General features: G+C 38.2%; 2 protein-coding genes across 5 annotated transcripts in view; one reads left to right on the top strand and one right to left on the bottom strand.

Moving 5' to 3' along the window:
* The window catches only part of TNFRSF17 (TNF receptor superfamily member 17), a 112337-nt gene that overhangs the window by 29126 nt on the left and 67499 nt on the right, over positions 1–15712 (top strand). The window lies entirely within an intron of this gene.
* The window catches only part of GSPT1 (G1 to S phase transition 1), a 46886-nt gene that overhangs the window by 24795 nt on the left and 6379 nt on the right, over positions 1–15712 (bottom strand). For 3 of the 4 annotated variants that reach the window (XM_036411117.2, XM_036411113.2, XM_036411116.2), the window contains exons 2-5: positions 4650–4691; positions 4491–4532; positions 3538–3756; positions 2056–2089 (exon numbers count right to left, since the gene is read on the bottom strand). In XM_036411117.2, the coding sequence (XP_036267010.1) occupies positions 2056–2089; positions 3538–3756; positions 4491–4512 (275 nt within the window). In that variant the 5' untranslated portion in view covers positions 4513–4532; positions 4650–4691. The remainder of the gene's footprint in view (positions 1–2055; positions 2090–3537; positions 3757–4490; positions 4533–4649; positions 4692–15712) is intronic. The other variant, XM_036411114.2, reaches the window with a different exon arrangement.

The following is a 15712-nucleotide window of genomic DNA, read 5'->3' as shown; positions in this document are numbered from 1 at the left end:
ATAAAATAACTGAATAGCAATCTTCAAATTATGAAGTTGGGCCAAAACCCGTTTGGCTCAGTGGATAGAGCATGCCTACGGACTGAAAGGTCCCGGGTTTGATTCCGGTCAAGGGTATGTACCTTAGTTGCGGGCACTTCCCCAGTAGGGGGTGTGCAGGAGGCAGCTGATCGATGATTCTCTCTCATCGATGTTTCAAACTCTCTATCCCTCTCTCTTCTTCCCTGTAAAAAGTCAATAAAATATATATTTTTAAAAATCATGAAGTTGGTGAAAGACAAGACTGAGAAAATGTTGCAAGTTCAAGAGGACAAAAGAGACAAAATAATTAAACACAAAATAGAATTCTAGAACAGAAAAACATTACTGCAAAAACCGGTGAAATTCAAATAGATTTGTAGTTTAATAGTATTATAGCAATATTAGCTTTCTAGTTTTAATGATGATATACTACAGTTATATAAGATGTTTCCATTAGGGCAGGCTAAGTGAAAGGTGTATGGGAACTGTGTATTGTTTTTACAATCTTTCTTTAAACTCTGAAATTAATTCAGAATAAAAGTTTATTTATTTATTTTATAATAGTTTACTTTTTAGAGAGAGAGGGAGAAGAGAGAAACATCTTTGTGAGAGCTCAACGTCAATTGCCTCTTGTATGCACCCTACTAGGAATCCAGCCCACAACCCAGGCATGTGCCCTGACCAGGAATCAAACCAGCAATCTCTTTGCTGCATGGGATGACACCCAAACAACTGAGCCACACTGGCCAAAGCAATAAAAGATTCTTTTAAAAAGCAAATGTAGCCCAAACCAGTTTGCCTCAGTGGATAGAGTGTAGGTCTGCAGACTGAAGGGTACCATGTTCGATTCTGGTCAAGGGTACCATGTTCAATTTGGTTGCAGGAACATCCCCAGTGGGGGGTGTGTAGGAGGCAACTGGTCAGTGTTTCTAGTTCTCTATCCCTCTCCCTTCCTCTCTGTAAAAAAATCAATAAAATATATTAATTTTTTAAAAAAAGCAAATGAAAATGCTATATAAAAATGATTACAACAGTGTTGGCTAGGCAATTAAATCTTACTAATACACTTCAATATTTAATATTTTAAATATATTATTTCTCAAAGTGAGGTTATTTTAAAATAATTCCTTAGGAATTCCAGTTCTGGCTTTCATCTCTATGGGATTCTCTGAGCAGTCATCTATAGTGCATGTTTCTAACCATTTGATTATAGAATCCCAATGAATTACCAATGAAATGTATAGCCCATAAGCAAAAAACATACATTCTTCTAAAACACATAATAAAATGGGCCAAACACATCTATCCGTAGAGCCTTAGAAGAGGACACTTGTTTTAGAGTCTGTTGGGGAAGCTTCAAAAGTGAGAATTGGCAAGATTATCAACAATTAAGATTACTTAACAAGGCAAGACAATGATATACGTCTAGATCCTCTGATGACAGCTTTAAAAAATGGATCTAATCTAAGAGGAATTAAATATTTAGGACCTGTGAATTTAAAAGATTTTTCAATACTAGAATATGTTCCTGGAGGCCAACCATAGTGTCTTCATACCTTAATAGCTTATATACTATGATAAAAAATTATCTTAGCATGTTAGCCAGACTAACTTATATTTAATTAAATTTAAGGAGTTGATGATAAGGAAAAGCCAATTCTCTTCATGAACCAGGTTCAAGACCAGGTTTTTATTATTTTTAAGAAAAGTAAAATTTCCTATAAGTGAGAGTTGGTTCTTTATTAGTTTTTATAAAAAATGTAAAAGGCAATTTTCAGAAATATATTTAATTCATGTTACATGAGAGTCTGACAGTGATAATGAGAGAATTTTAGTGATGGTTTATAATCCATCAGAAAATACTAATGATCACATTGCAGAAATTACTACAGCCTTCTCTACAGATAATGTCATTTTATTATTAATTTTTCTTAACTTGGGGTGATCTGTTTTATCTCCTTTGTATTTTATGAATGTTGACAATTCCCAAAGTTCACTCAATTGAGTTAACTCTATAAGAAAAAATATACTTACATTATTTGTCCTCCAATGGTTGACTTGCCAGCATCTAAAAGTAATAACATCAACAATACGCAAAGCATAGGTATAAAAAAATATTTTAAAAAGCCAACCAGTATATACACATAACAGAACTATGAAGATATGGTTTAACATATACTATATAATTAAATTGTGCAAAAGCAACAGAAACTGTAGAAAACTATTGGTTAGTTACCTCTTCTCTTGGAAAAAGGAGCTACTAAGTCCCCCTAACAGCTTGATAATGATTTACAACTACTTTACTGATAAAGAACAAAAGAAACAATTTTTAAACAGCTTACTCCCTGACCTTCAACTAAGAGCCAGGCAGCAAATGAATATAAATTACCTAAGGGGAGCCCTGCCAGCACGGCTCAGTGTTTGAGCATCTACCTATGAAACTGGAGGTCACATGCCTGGTCAGAACACATGCCCAGGTTGTAGACTCAATCCCCAGTAGGGGGCGTACAGGAGGTAGCCAATCGATTCTCATCATTGATGTTTCTGTCTCTCCCTTCACTTCTGAAATCAATAAAAATATGTATTTAAAAAAACAAAAACAAAAACAAAACCCTACTTTAAGAAAAAAACAAAAAACCCCAAGGGAGCTTTAGAGGACAGCAAAAATAACCAAGAGCTGTGACTACATTTAAGTAGTCTGCCTTTCACTTTTAGTAGACAATGGTATTTCTATACAAATTTCAAAGGAGTTCTTGTTACTAAAAAAGTAGAAGGGTGTATCATCATATTCAGGGGAAGGCGGGGATAAATGGAAGGAAAAAAAGGACACATAGTTGTATTATTTTCTTCTCAGAATGTTGAGGATAGATAGGTTAAATATCTAAGTAAATCAAATGGGTGGGGTTTTGGGGTTGCTAAATCAGCAACCTATTACTAATTCTCATATTCCACAACATTAAACTATACAGTAAAGTTAATACAATAAAATTAAGTTCACACATAGAAAAGGCACATTCCCTAGGATAGTAAGATATAACATGCTCAGCTATCATCAAAGGCTAATTTACGCATTATATAAAAACATACTGGCTTCTTTTCTTCCAGCTTCCATGCCATTACAAAATTGTTCATCTGTCCACCCTTTGAGAACAAAGTGTTTGTTGACAACTTTCTGCCAGCTAAATCTAGCAAATCACGGTTCAGTTTCACAAAACATCTACAAGTTATTTTAAAAATGTTGTTTGCCCTAGCTGGTTTATCTCAAGGATAGTGTCAGCCTTCGGACTGAAAGGTCCCAGGTTTGATTCCGGCCAAAGTCACATGCCTGTTGGGGCTTGATCCCCAGTAAGGGACGTGCAAGAGGCAGCCAATCAGTGATTCACCCACATCATTGATGTTGCTATTTCTCTTTACCTCTCCCTTCCTCTCTGAAATCAGTAAAATATTTTTTTAAAAATAGTAATTTTAAAAAAAGATATTGTTTTATCTACTCAATCATAGCTATGAGTAACTTACCTACATGCCCAATGAATACCACATTTACATGTTCTTTTTTAGGAGCACCTGGTGGTGCAACCACAGACTTAGGTTTTGGTATTTCCTCTTCCTCCTCCATCATTTCTTGGGCATTTTCTTCTGAGGGCTTTCCATCTCCACCCCCTGGCTCTGCTTCACTTATTTCTTCTTTGTGCTCCCATGATTCTTCTGGGGACATTTCTGTCTCTCCATTTTCTACTGAAAGAAGCCATTTCAATTCAGTATTCTACAGAAGATCTGTAACATATACAGGTACTTTAAAACATAGATGCTTTCAATAAATGGAACTTTGCATATTTAGCTCCATTTCCTAATGTCTAGTGACACGTAAGCAAGAAAATCTCTTTCACAACAGAAAGGGATAATAGCTTTCAAGCTGGCCACACTCCTGACATCACAGCTTGACTCAAGATATTATGAGAATTGCTATTTTACCAAAGTTTTATTTTCATTAGGACAAACAACATGTAAGCAGGAGATCTAACTTTCTCAACAGCTCTGTTATTCCAATGTTAAGATGTCCTGACAGAAGAAAGGAAAATTTTAAATCAGAACATAGGAAAAGTGTGGAAGAATTTAGAAGATCTTTTTCCTCTGCAAGTAATAACTTTAGCTTCAAGTTTATTAATCACCTTGGGAATATGAAACCCTTAAGAGTAATAAAGTTACAAAAGGGAAGAAAAATTTTCACCAACTAAATAGAAGAGATACAACTATTTAAACTGACTTTAACATTCCTCCATTCAATTTTTTAATATTTGCAACACTAAATTTATCACAGCAGTATTAATGTCCAAATCTTCATAGCAAAGACTCAATGTCAGTTTTAAATGTAGACATTATAATAATCATAACACTTACATTTGCACCTTAAATCTTGAGAGTGAAAGAGTTTCTTATTACTGTATTAATATGGTCAGAAATTTTCTTACCAACAGGTTCTGAAAGTTCCATGCTAACAGCTGAATTTGAACCTAGACAAGAAATTGAGATATAATATATATTTATAAAACAATATCTAGCTTTACACACCATTACACAACTTGTTTTCTCAAATTAAATAGTACAAGAGTCACATCATAGAAAATTACCTTCACACAACAACTGTTCCTCTTGAGAAGGTTCCACAGGTGCTGTTTAATAGAAATAAGTTCTATTAAAAATTAAGATCTATGTATCCATTTTACTTACATTTTTTTTTTAAATAAAAGTTCAAAACACAACAAAAATCTCAATAATTCAGATTAATGACTAACTCGGGTATTCCAATCAGAAGTCTCTGTTTAACCTACTTAAAAAAAAAAAAAAAGTAACTGATATATATTCATAAAAGAATAATTATTCTTGCCGAGACCAGTTTGGCTCAATGGATAGAGCGTCGGCTTGGGGACTGAAGGGTCCCGGGTTCGATTCCGGTCAAGGGCATGTACCTTGGTTGTGGGCATATCCCCAGTAGGGGGTGTGCAGGAGGCAGCTGATCGATGATGACTCTCTCTCATCGATGTTTCTAACTCTATCTCTCTTCCTTCTTTGTACAAAATCAATAAAATATATATATTTTTTTAAGAAAAAGAATACTTATTCTCTTACTTTGCTCCATAAACTTTTCCTTCACAGATATTATAAAAGCAATCTATTGCCCAGGAAAGATCAAATTTGTAAAATTTTGCTCAACAAATATACATTACTTCTCTAAATTCCCTTAGTAAATTCCTCTAGCCTAAGGCTATGATTAGCCCTTTTTAATAATCTATAATCACATTATCATCTAGATTAGCGGTGTCGAACTCAATCAGAGAAGGGGCCAAAATCTAAAATCCAGCCTAAATCGCGGGCCGAATGGTTTACTGAACAGTCATAAACTGTCATTGTGATGGAAACGCAGCAGAGTGCAGTGATGACAGCGCAGTGCGGGCCACATTGCAAGGCCTGGCGGGACGGATTTGGCCCGCGGGCCTTGTGTTTGACACATGTGATCTAGATTCTCAAACAGAAAAAGGAAACCAAGATGGTGGCATAGGTAAGCACCTAAACTGCTGCCTCACATAACAATTTCAAAACTACAACTAAAAGACAGAATAGACATCATTTTGAACCACAGGAAAGCTGACTGAGTGGGAATTCTACAACTAGAAGGAAAGAGAAAAGCTCACGAAGAATCAAAGGAGCTGCAAAGGGCTGAGGTACGGAGACACCTGCGCAGAGAGGAAGGGTGGCTTTCTGTGGCGGGAGGGAGAAGGAAGATCCTGACTGCAATTGAACCCCAGTTCCAATTGCACTGAACCCCAGTTCTGGGTGCGACCCTGTGGACCCAGGCTCATATGGGGGGAATCTGGACTATCAGGTAGAAACTCAGGGGAACCGAAAAAAGCAGAGGTCTGGAGGCGTGCATGCAAGTGTGCCACAGAAAGGACTGAATGCTGAGTGTGCTGCTGGCTTTCTCTAGCTGGAGGGAACTGGAAGCTCCCTACTGAAATGAACTCTAGTTCCGGGCGAGAATCTCGTAATCCGGATTCATTTGGAGAGAGAAACTGGACTGTCTGGAAGTAGGTGAAACTCGAGGGCAGCTTTCTCTCAGAGGTGCTTGCAGCGATTACCAAGGGACAATGAGACCCAGGGGCCTCATAGGGCAGGGCTGACGGGAAGCCAAGGCTATCTGCTCAGCCCTGAGACTCCGCCCCATCCAAGCTGAGCACAGAGGCTTTTGCAATTTTTCAAGTCTTCTCTCATAAGGCTGTCTCCAGCACAGAAGTTCTCCTGGCATAGACACAGCTGATCCTCACAGCCAACTAGCCTGTAGGTTAATTCCTCCCAGTGATACCAGCAATAATCAAGACTTAACTACAACAAGGCTGTACACACAGACTACAAAGGGGTACACCAAGAGTGTCCAACACAGGGAACTGGGGTGGCCGAGCCACTGGGCCATAGGACACCTAGCACACAAAGCTACCCAAATGGAAGCAGCCAAAATGCAGAGACAAAGAAACCGATCACAAATGAAAGAAATGGAGGAAAGCAAACTACTGGATATAGAATTCAAAACCACGATTATAAGGTTTTACAAGAATTTCCTAGAAAAGGCCAATAAATTTAACAAGACCCTCGAGGATATGAAAAAGGACCAACTAGAAATTAAACATACACTGTCTGAAATAAAAAAAATATTATACAGAGACCCAATAGCAGACTAGAGGAATGTAACAATCAAGTCAAAGATTTGAATACAAAGAAGCAAAAAACACTCAACTGGAAAAGCAAAAAGAAAAAGAATCCAAAAATTTAAAGATAGTGTAAGAAGCCTCTGGGACAACTTCAAATGTACCAACATCAGAATTATGGGAGGTGCCAGAAGAAGAGAGAGCGCAAGATACTGAAAACCTATTTGAAGAAATAATGACTGAGAACTTCCCCCACCTGGTAAAAGAAATAGACTTACAAGCCCAGGAAGTGCACAGAACCCCAACCAAAAGGAATCCAAATAGGACCACATCAAGACACATCATAATTAAAATGCCAAGAGCAAAAGACAGAGCATATTAAAAAGCAGCAAGAGAAAAACAGTTAATTACCTACAAGGGAGCACCCATACGATTGTCAGCTGATTTCTCAACAGAAACTATGCATGCCAGACTGGAGTGGCAAAAATATTCAAAGTGATGAATAGCAAGAACCTACAACCAAGATTATTCTACCCAACAAAGTTATCATTCAGAATTGAAGGTCAGATAAAGAGCTCACAGACCTAACCAGTGTGTCTCAGTGGATAGAGCATCAGTCTGTGGGCTGAATGGTCCTGGGTTTGATTCCGGTCAAGGGCATATACCTTGGTTGTGGGCACATCCCCAGTGGGGCCTGTGTAGCAGGCAACTGATAGATGTTTCTCACTCATCAATGTTTCTAACTCCCTCTCCCTATCCCTTCCTCTCTGTAAAAAAAAAAAAAAAAAAAATCAATAAAATATATTTAAAGGTGTCTCTCCATGATCTCATACTTAAAAACAAAAAAACTAAAAAAAAAAAAAAAAAATTTCCACCCCCACCTCCCAAAAACGGAAAAAATAACAAAAAGAGCTTCACAGATATGAAAAAGCTAAAGGAGTTCATCACCACCAAACCAGTATTATATGAAATGCTGAAAGATATTCTTTAAAAAGAGGAAGAAGGAGAAGATAAAAATTATGAACAATAAATACATAACAAGAAAATCTAAAAATCAAGTGAATTAAAATTTGAGGAACAGAATAAACTGGTGAATATAATAGAATCAGGGGTATAGAAATGGAATGGACTGATAATTCTCAGGGTGGAAGGAGTGTGGGGGGTGCAGGAAGAGACCGCACAAAAATTGTACATCTATGGATGAGGACAGTGAGGAGAGGTAAGGACAGTGTGGGGTGGGAACTGGGTGGAGGAGAACTATTGGGGGGGGTGAAGTGGGGGGAGAAACAACTGTAGTAATCTGATTTAATAAAGATTTATTAAATAAAAAAATCCTCAAATTATATTTGATAACAAAATAAAGTACTTCAGATAAAATCCTCCAACTATATACAGGCCTTTACATCTCAGAAAGGCAATTACAAGGACGCCAGTTTTGCCCTATGTTAGAATTCTAAGGTCAAAACACAATTCCATTTCCACACCACTAATCTACCTATGACATCACTAGAAGAGATATATACTGTTCCCCAACTATGCTTAAACTTATTTTACCTGCTAAACTTAAATGTTACTGTAATATGAAAGTACCCCTGCTTTAAAGAACCTGCAAAATACAAAAAAAAATCAAAGAATTTGAAGTCACGTGAATCCTACACACAAAGTAATCTATATAAGGGAAGCTAGTGCCGACAGCTGGTGAAGGAAGGCCTACTCTTGCACCATGGGGCCTCTAGTAAAGAATTAGTCTGGCTGGTGTTGCTCAATGGTTGAGCATATCTTATAAACCAGGAGGTCACGGTTCAATTCCCAATCAGGGCACTTGCCCGGGTTTCGGGCTCAATCCCCAGTATGGGGATATACAGAAGGCAGCTGTTTGATGATTCTCTTCATTGATGTTTCCACCTTTCTTCCTCCCTCTCTGAAATCGATAAATATATTTACTTAAAAAATAATTAATTGGTTCAGTGGATAGAGCAACAGCCTGCGGACTGTCCCAGGTTCAATTCTGGTCAAGGGCATGTACCTTGGTTGTGGGCACATCCCCGGTAGGGGGTGTGCAAGAGGCAGCTGATCGATGTTTCTCTCTCATTTATGTTTCTAACCCTCTATCCCTTTCCCTTCCTCTCTGTAAAAACTCAATAAATATATTTTAAAAAATAATAATAATTCATATCCAGCAAAACTCATTTTAAAAATCACTACCGGGAGGAAGGGGGTAGATGAAGGTAAAAGGGGGGTTAAATGGTAATAGAGAGAATCTTGACTTGGGGTGGTGAATACAATACAATATACAGATGATGCATTATAGAGTTGTACCTCTGAAACCTATGTAATTTTATTAGCCAATATCACCCCAACAAATTCTAATAAAAAAATAATAAAGCCACTGCCAGAAAATATTAACACCTATAAGAGTCAAGAAAAGGTATTGGACCCAACCTTTAATAACAACAAGTGTTGAAGAAAGCAATTTTCTGTCCCTAAAAGGTAAAGGGCAATCAAGGCTTTCTGACAGAAGTGACATATGGAGTATCACATGGGAAGACTATTCTATGGTAGTATATAGAAGAACTAGAGAGGGAAAGACATTACTGGCAGAGAGACCAGCATCATTACTACAAGGAAGCATGCCATTATGATAACTGAGCAATAAAACTAGAGGAGGGATTAAATGCACAGATAATGGATACAATATCTAACAGGATTAGGAAGAAAGGTTTAAGATGACCTCCAACCTTTGTCACAGAAAGGAAGTAGGGGTGGAGGGGAGCAGAAATCATTTCAATTAGGTTTAGAAGGGAACAGGAATTGTACTTCAGACATAAAAGAGATTAACTTTTGTTCATTTTCCTATTTTAAAGCAAAGTTTGTGGATAAGGAAAAAATATTCAATTTTGAGATGAAGCCAGGCAATGCTAAGTGAATCAAGTTCATATGCCACCCTAGAGATGGAAGAGGTAGCAAGCATGTAGTAGCAAATAAGGCTAAAACTGAGCTGACTCCTCACTTTAAATCATAGTTTGTCACTAACAAGTTGTAAGATGCAATTATTTCATTGAAATTATGGAAATTACGTGCCAATCACCTGACAGGATTATTGAACAGATTAAATTGGGGGGAAAAAGAAAAAAGAAAAAGGAAAAAAACACAAAAAAAACCTCTGTTTAGTGACAAATAACTTCTGGCACCTATCAAATATTCAACAAATGACAGTTTTCATACCCTAACATGTATTGAGTATCAACTAAATTTTACCAGCATATACTGAGTATCTATTATGACCAGAACAAGGGATACCAAGCTCTCACAAATCGATACAATGCTGGATGTGGGGGTGATGCTAACGCCAACTAATGTTTTTGTTTGTTTGTTTATCTTCCTTGCTGAAAGTATTACATTCCTGCCTTTTTCTCCCCTTCTAGCCGCTTCTGTCCCCAACCCCAGGCCTTCACCACACTATTTGTGTCCCCACCCACCCACTTTCCCCCACCTTCTCTGAGATTCCAATCTGTTCCATGTTTCCTTGTCTCTGGATCCAATTGGTTCATAAGTTTATTTTGTTCATTAGATTCTACATTTGAGTGAGATCATGTGATACCTGTCTTTCTCTGACTGAATATCTCATTTAGCATGAATACTCTCCAGGTCCCTCCATGCTATCTCAAAGGATAAGAGATCCTTTCTTTTTACTGCTGCATAGTATTCCATGGTATAAATGTAACACAGCTTTTTTTATCCACTCATCTACTGATGGGCACTTGAGCTATTTCCAGATCTTGGCTATTGTAAATTGTGCTGCTTTTAATATAGGGGTGCAGACTTTCTTTCTGATTGGTATTTCAGGTTTCTTAGGGCACATTCCTAGAAGTAGGATCATTAGGTCAAATGGCAGTTCCATATTTAATTTTTGAGGATACTTCATAGTTTTCCATAATGGCTGCACCAGTCTGCATTCCCACCAGCAGTGTACTAGGGTTCCCTTTTCTCTACATATTCGTCAACACTTGTCATTTGTTGATTTTTTGATGACAGCCATTCTGGCAGATGTGAGGTGATACCTCATTGTTATTTTGCATATTTAATTTGCATCTCTTGGATGATTAATGACTGAGCATTTTTTTGTGTCTATTGGTCTTCTGTATGTGCACTTTGGAGAAGTGTGTATTTAGATCCTTTGCCCATTTTTTAATTGGTTTGTCTTCCTTTTGTTAAGTGGAATGAGTTCCTTCTATACTTTGGATATTAACCCCTTATCAGACGTATCATTGGCAAATATGTTTTCCCATATAGTGGGCTCATTTTCATTTTGTTGATGCAGCAGCTTATTGTGATGTAGTCCAATTTGTTTATTTTCTCCTGTTTCCTTTGCCTTAGGAGATATATTAGCAAAAATACTGTTTCAAGAGAAGTTTGAAATTTTGCTATTATGTTTCCTCTAGGATTTTTATAGTTTCACAACTTACATGTAAGTATTTTTTAGTTTATTCTTGGGTGTAAGTTGGTAGTCTAGTTTCATTTTTTTTGCATGTACCTGTCCAATTTTCCCAGCACCATATATTGGAGACTGTCTTTACTCCATTGTATGCTCTTGCCTCCTTTGTCAAATATCCTATCTAATAAAAGAGTAATATGCAAATGGACTGTCACTCCAACACACAAGAGTGCTGCTCACATGTAGTCAAAGATGGCTGCCCCCATGTGGACACAAAATGGCCACCACAAGATGGCCAGCAGGGGAAGGCAGTTGCGAGGGACCAGGCCTGCAAGGGAGGGCAGTTGGGGGCGATCAAGTCTGCAGGAAAGAGTAATTAGAGTTGACCCAGCTGGCAGAGGAGAGAAGTTAGGGGCAATCAAGCCTGAAGGGAAGGGCAGTTGTGGGGGACCCAGCCCTGAAGGGGAGAGCATTTGAGGGGGTGGGGGGATCAGGCCTGCAGGGGATGCAATTAGGAGCAAACAGGCTGGCAGGGGAGCAGTTAGGCATCAATCAGCCTGGTAGGGGAGTGATTAGAGGGTGATCAGGCTGGCAGGCAGAAGCGGTTAGGGGAAATCAGGAAGACAAGCAAGTGAGCAGTTGGGAGCCACCAGTCTTGGATTGTGAAGGGGGTGTCCCACTGCCTGTTAGGAGCCACCAGTCTTGGATTGTGAAGGGGGTGTCCAACTGCCTGTTAGGATCAGACACCCCAAGGTGTCTCAGATTGGAGAGGCTGCAGGCTGGGCTTAAGAGACACAACTCCCCATGCCCGAATATCGTGCACTGGGCCTCTAAGTTAATTTATACTAATTAATATTGTTGGGGTGTGTTTTTTTTTTTTTAACTTTTTATTAACCCTCACCCATGGATATGTTTTTCCATTGATTTTTAGAGGAGTATAAGGGAGAAAGATAAATAGAAAAAGATAAACATTGATATCAGATAGACACATGGATTGGTTTCCTCCCTCATGCACACCAACCAGGATAGAGATTGAACCTTTGACCCTTTGATTCACGGGCTGACACTCTAACCACTGAGCAAACCAGCCAGGGCTCTATTGAACTTTTATGTGCTGTTTGCTCTCTCATTTAAATTCCATCAAAACCCTATGAAATACTGTAATCACCACCATCTAACATTCAGACATAATAGACTCAGCTGGGCTTTTCCAAGTTATACAAGACCCTTTCCTCAAACAGCCTGTTGAAAAATCCATCCTATATAATAAAAGGCTAATATGCAAATTGTACCTATGAGCTGGAGTCTGGCCAACCACAAGTTACATGTGTGCTGACCACCAAGGGGTGACAAGGAACATGGCAGGCTTTGGCGATGGGACCCACAGCCAGGGGAACGGAGGCTGGCCAGCAGCAGCAGCACAAGCACCCAGGGGAAGGGAGGCCCCAGCCTGCAGCTGGCAGCCACTAAGGAACCTACCTGTGCATGAATTTCATGCACTGGGCCGCTAGTAAGTCAATAAATGTAAACTAAGTTATGATGTACAAGTATTTTAAAACAGGAAAAAGCCTGAGACAACTAGTATGGTGGGCTCCCCCTCCTCACCTAATAAGATAGCCCCCAAACTGTAAGTGAGCTTTTCAAAATGAAAAAGTATATACAACTGACCACCTAGTTCTAGAACCAACTCTTAGATTTACAAAAATGCAGTATTTTATACTTTACATGAATAAAGCTGTAAAGTACTTCTTAGAACAGAGACACTAGTCATGAGACCACCTCCACATGGCTGCATAATGCAGTATAATAAAAAAAAATCTGTTCCATTTTATTTTCCAAAATATCCTACATTTATAATGTTTAAGTTTGTAAAGCTCATAAAGGCAAAGAGTCAAGTACCACAAGCAATGAAATGCTTAATATACTGAAAGGTATTCTAAAACGTATATTGAATGTAAACTGTAATGGAAAAAAAATAAACCTTAGCCAGTTTGGCTGAGTGGATAGAGCTTTCGACCTACAGACCTAGGGGATTCCAGTCAAGGGCATGTCTTGGCTGGAGGCTCTTCCCAGGACCCTGGTTGGGGCCATGCAGGAGGCAACTAGTTGATGTGTTTCTCTCACATCAATATTCCCCTGTCTTTCCCTCTCTCTAAAACTCAATGGAAAATACACTCAGGTGAAAATTTAAAAAAAAAAAAAGTTTAATTTACAGGTAGTGATGACATTAAAGGACTCAAAAGAAAGAAGTTAACCAGTTTCTTTATGTTTGAAAAAAGCTTTCCATGTATTAAGATGATGGATCACATTTATAAAACTTAGCAATATTTGTCAACTGATGTTTTTGGAATAATGAGCCAGAAAAATAACAGATACAGCCAAATTTTTTTAAAATGTAAACTTCTCAAAATAGTTATACCCAGTATTCACAAATGCACTAGCAATCTTCTCTTGTTAATTCTACTATGGTCTTATTTCATAATGCATATGACATCCAGATTTTACTATTATTAATGAGCAGGGGTGTTGAATTCTACTAAGCTCAAAGTCATTGTTCATGTTAGCAAACAGATGACCACTCTAATATGAGATTAACCTATCAGGTCCTGCATGGTTCATATTTGCTAATGAAAGAGAAGTTATTATAGTAAACCTCCTGAGGAATGAAATTATGGTTTCACATTTCCAGTGGTATCTCTATGCTCAGGAACACATCCTTATCAAGTATTCAAACAGGAACAATTCTAATTAAGTGCAAAAGTTATCTGAGTGTGGCGGGTTTTATTTTGTGGGGGGTTTTTTATGTATTTTTATTGATTTCAGAGAGGAATGGAGAGGGAGCTAGAGATGGAAACATCAATGATGAGAAAAATTGATCAGCTGCCTCCTGCACGTATTACTCTGTGGATAGAGCCTGCAACCTGGGAATCTGACTGGGATTCGAACTGTGAATGAATATGAACTCCTGGTTCAGAGGTGAACGCTCAACCACTGAGCTATGCTGGCTGGGCTAAGTGTATCAGTTTTGAATAAGACTGCCATACCCCAAATTGAAAAGAGAAACTAAAACTACTGTTTATGATAAAGGAAGACTAATGAACTGGCTATTACCAATGAACTGGCTATTACTAATGAACTAGTTATATTACCACAAATTTTAAAACAAGAAGTGCAAAAATTTTAACATAAGACAGTCAGATAGTAGTTTAATACAGATGGTACTGGATTTCTAAATGGTTAGTTAAAATTTGGTCATAGTGCCCTGACCAGTTTGGCTCAGTGGTAGAGCGTTGGCCTACAGACTGAAGGGCCCCAGGTTCAATTTCGGTCAAGGGCATGTACCTTGGTTGCAGGCACATCCTCCATACGTGCAGGAAGCAGCTGATTGATGTTTCTCTCTCATTGATGTTTCTAACTCTATCCCTCTCCTTCCCTCTCTGTAAAAAATCAATAAAAATATTTTTTTTAAAAAGAAAAGACGCCCTAACCAGTTTGGCTCAGTGGGTAGAACATCAGCCTGTGGACTAAAGGGGCCCACGTTCAATTTCGGTCAAGGGCACATGCCCAAGTTGCAACTCGATCCCCAGTGGGGAGAGTACAGGAGGCAGCCAATCAATGATTCTCTCTCATCACTGATGTTTCTGTCTCTCCTTTTTCCTTCCTCTCTGAAATTAATAAAAATATATTTTGAAAAATGGGAAAATCCTTTTTTTAAAAAAAGGAGGAAAATAGATAGATCCTTAGTTTATCATTAGGGTGACAAGATTGAAATTATTTACATAAGGAAATCTGTGAACAATTATTCTTTACAGCTTTGAAAGCCCTCTGCACCCTTTGTATGGCCCTCTTACCATGCTGTGTCTTCCATTAAGCGTAAATCTGATCCCTTTCTAGACTCCTTGGGAACAATTTATTCCTCTTGGTGCTGTCATTTCAAGTGCCTAGAACAGCATCCTGCATTCTGTAGGCAGTTCGTTAACTGTTATACATATATCTGAGCAAAACCAGATTCACATCTCAAAAATTTCCACTCTAATACTGCTAACTCGCCTATAAGGTTATCTAGTCTCTTTTTTTCTTTCTCTTCAACCAGAAAAACAATACTATTTCAACACTAAGATATTTCCTCCCCAGCAAATAAAAGCAACCAAAACAAAGCTTAAAATCTGTCCTCTATAACATCTCCCTAACTTGCCCTGATAAACTTTAATTGCTGCCTTTTCATGCAATATGATTCAGAAAAAGTGAAAAATAAAGGACAAAATAATGCAAAAAGCTCTACACTCACTGCACTACTAAATAAAACTTGTTTCAAAGACAATTTATTCTCAATCAAAATTTCTAACAGTTTAAACTGCTCAACATGGCACAGCACTTGTTCCCTAAATCCTCCTGCACAAGTCATTCAAGCAAATAAGGGGCCAAATTCAATAACCTAATAATCAGTAAGTCAAGACTGGGGGAGAGGGAGGGAAGAAAGGAGGGAGTGAGAGTGAGAGTGAGAGGGAAAGGGAGAGGGAGAGGGAGCACTGCCTGTGCTATGCAGTGGTTAGAGCCT

Source organism: Pipistrellus kuhlii, unplaced genomic scaffold (genome assembly GCF_014108245.1).
Source record: "Pipistrellus kuhlii isolate mPipKuh1 unplaced genomic scaffold, mPipKuh1.p scaffold_m20_p_4, whole genome shotgun sequence".
In the NCBI taxonomy this organism is placed as follows: domain Eukaryota; kingdom Metazoa; phylum Chordata; class Mammalia; order Chiroptera; family Vespertilionidae; genus Pipistrellus; species Pipistrellus kuhlii.
Note: the sequence above shows the minus strand (reverse complement) of the source record. Positions and strands in the feature narration are given on the sequence as shown.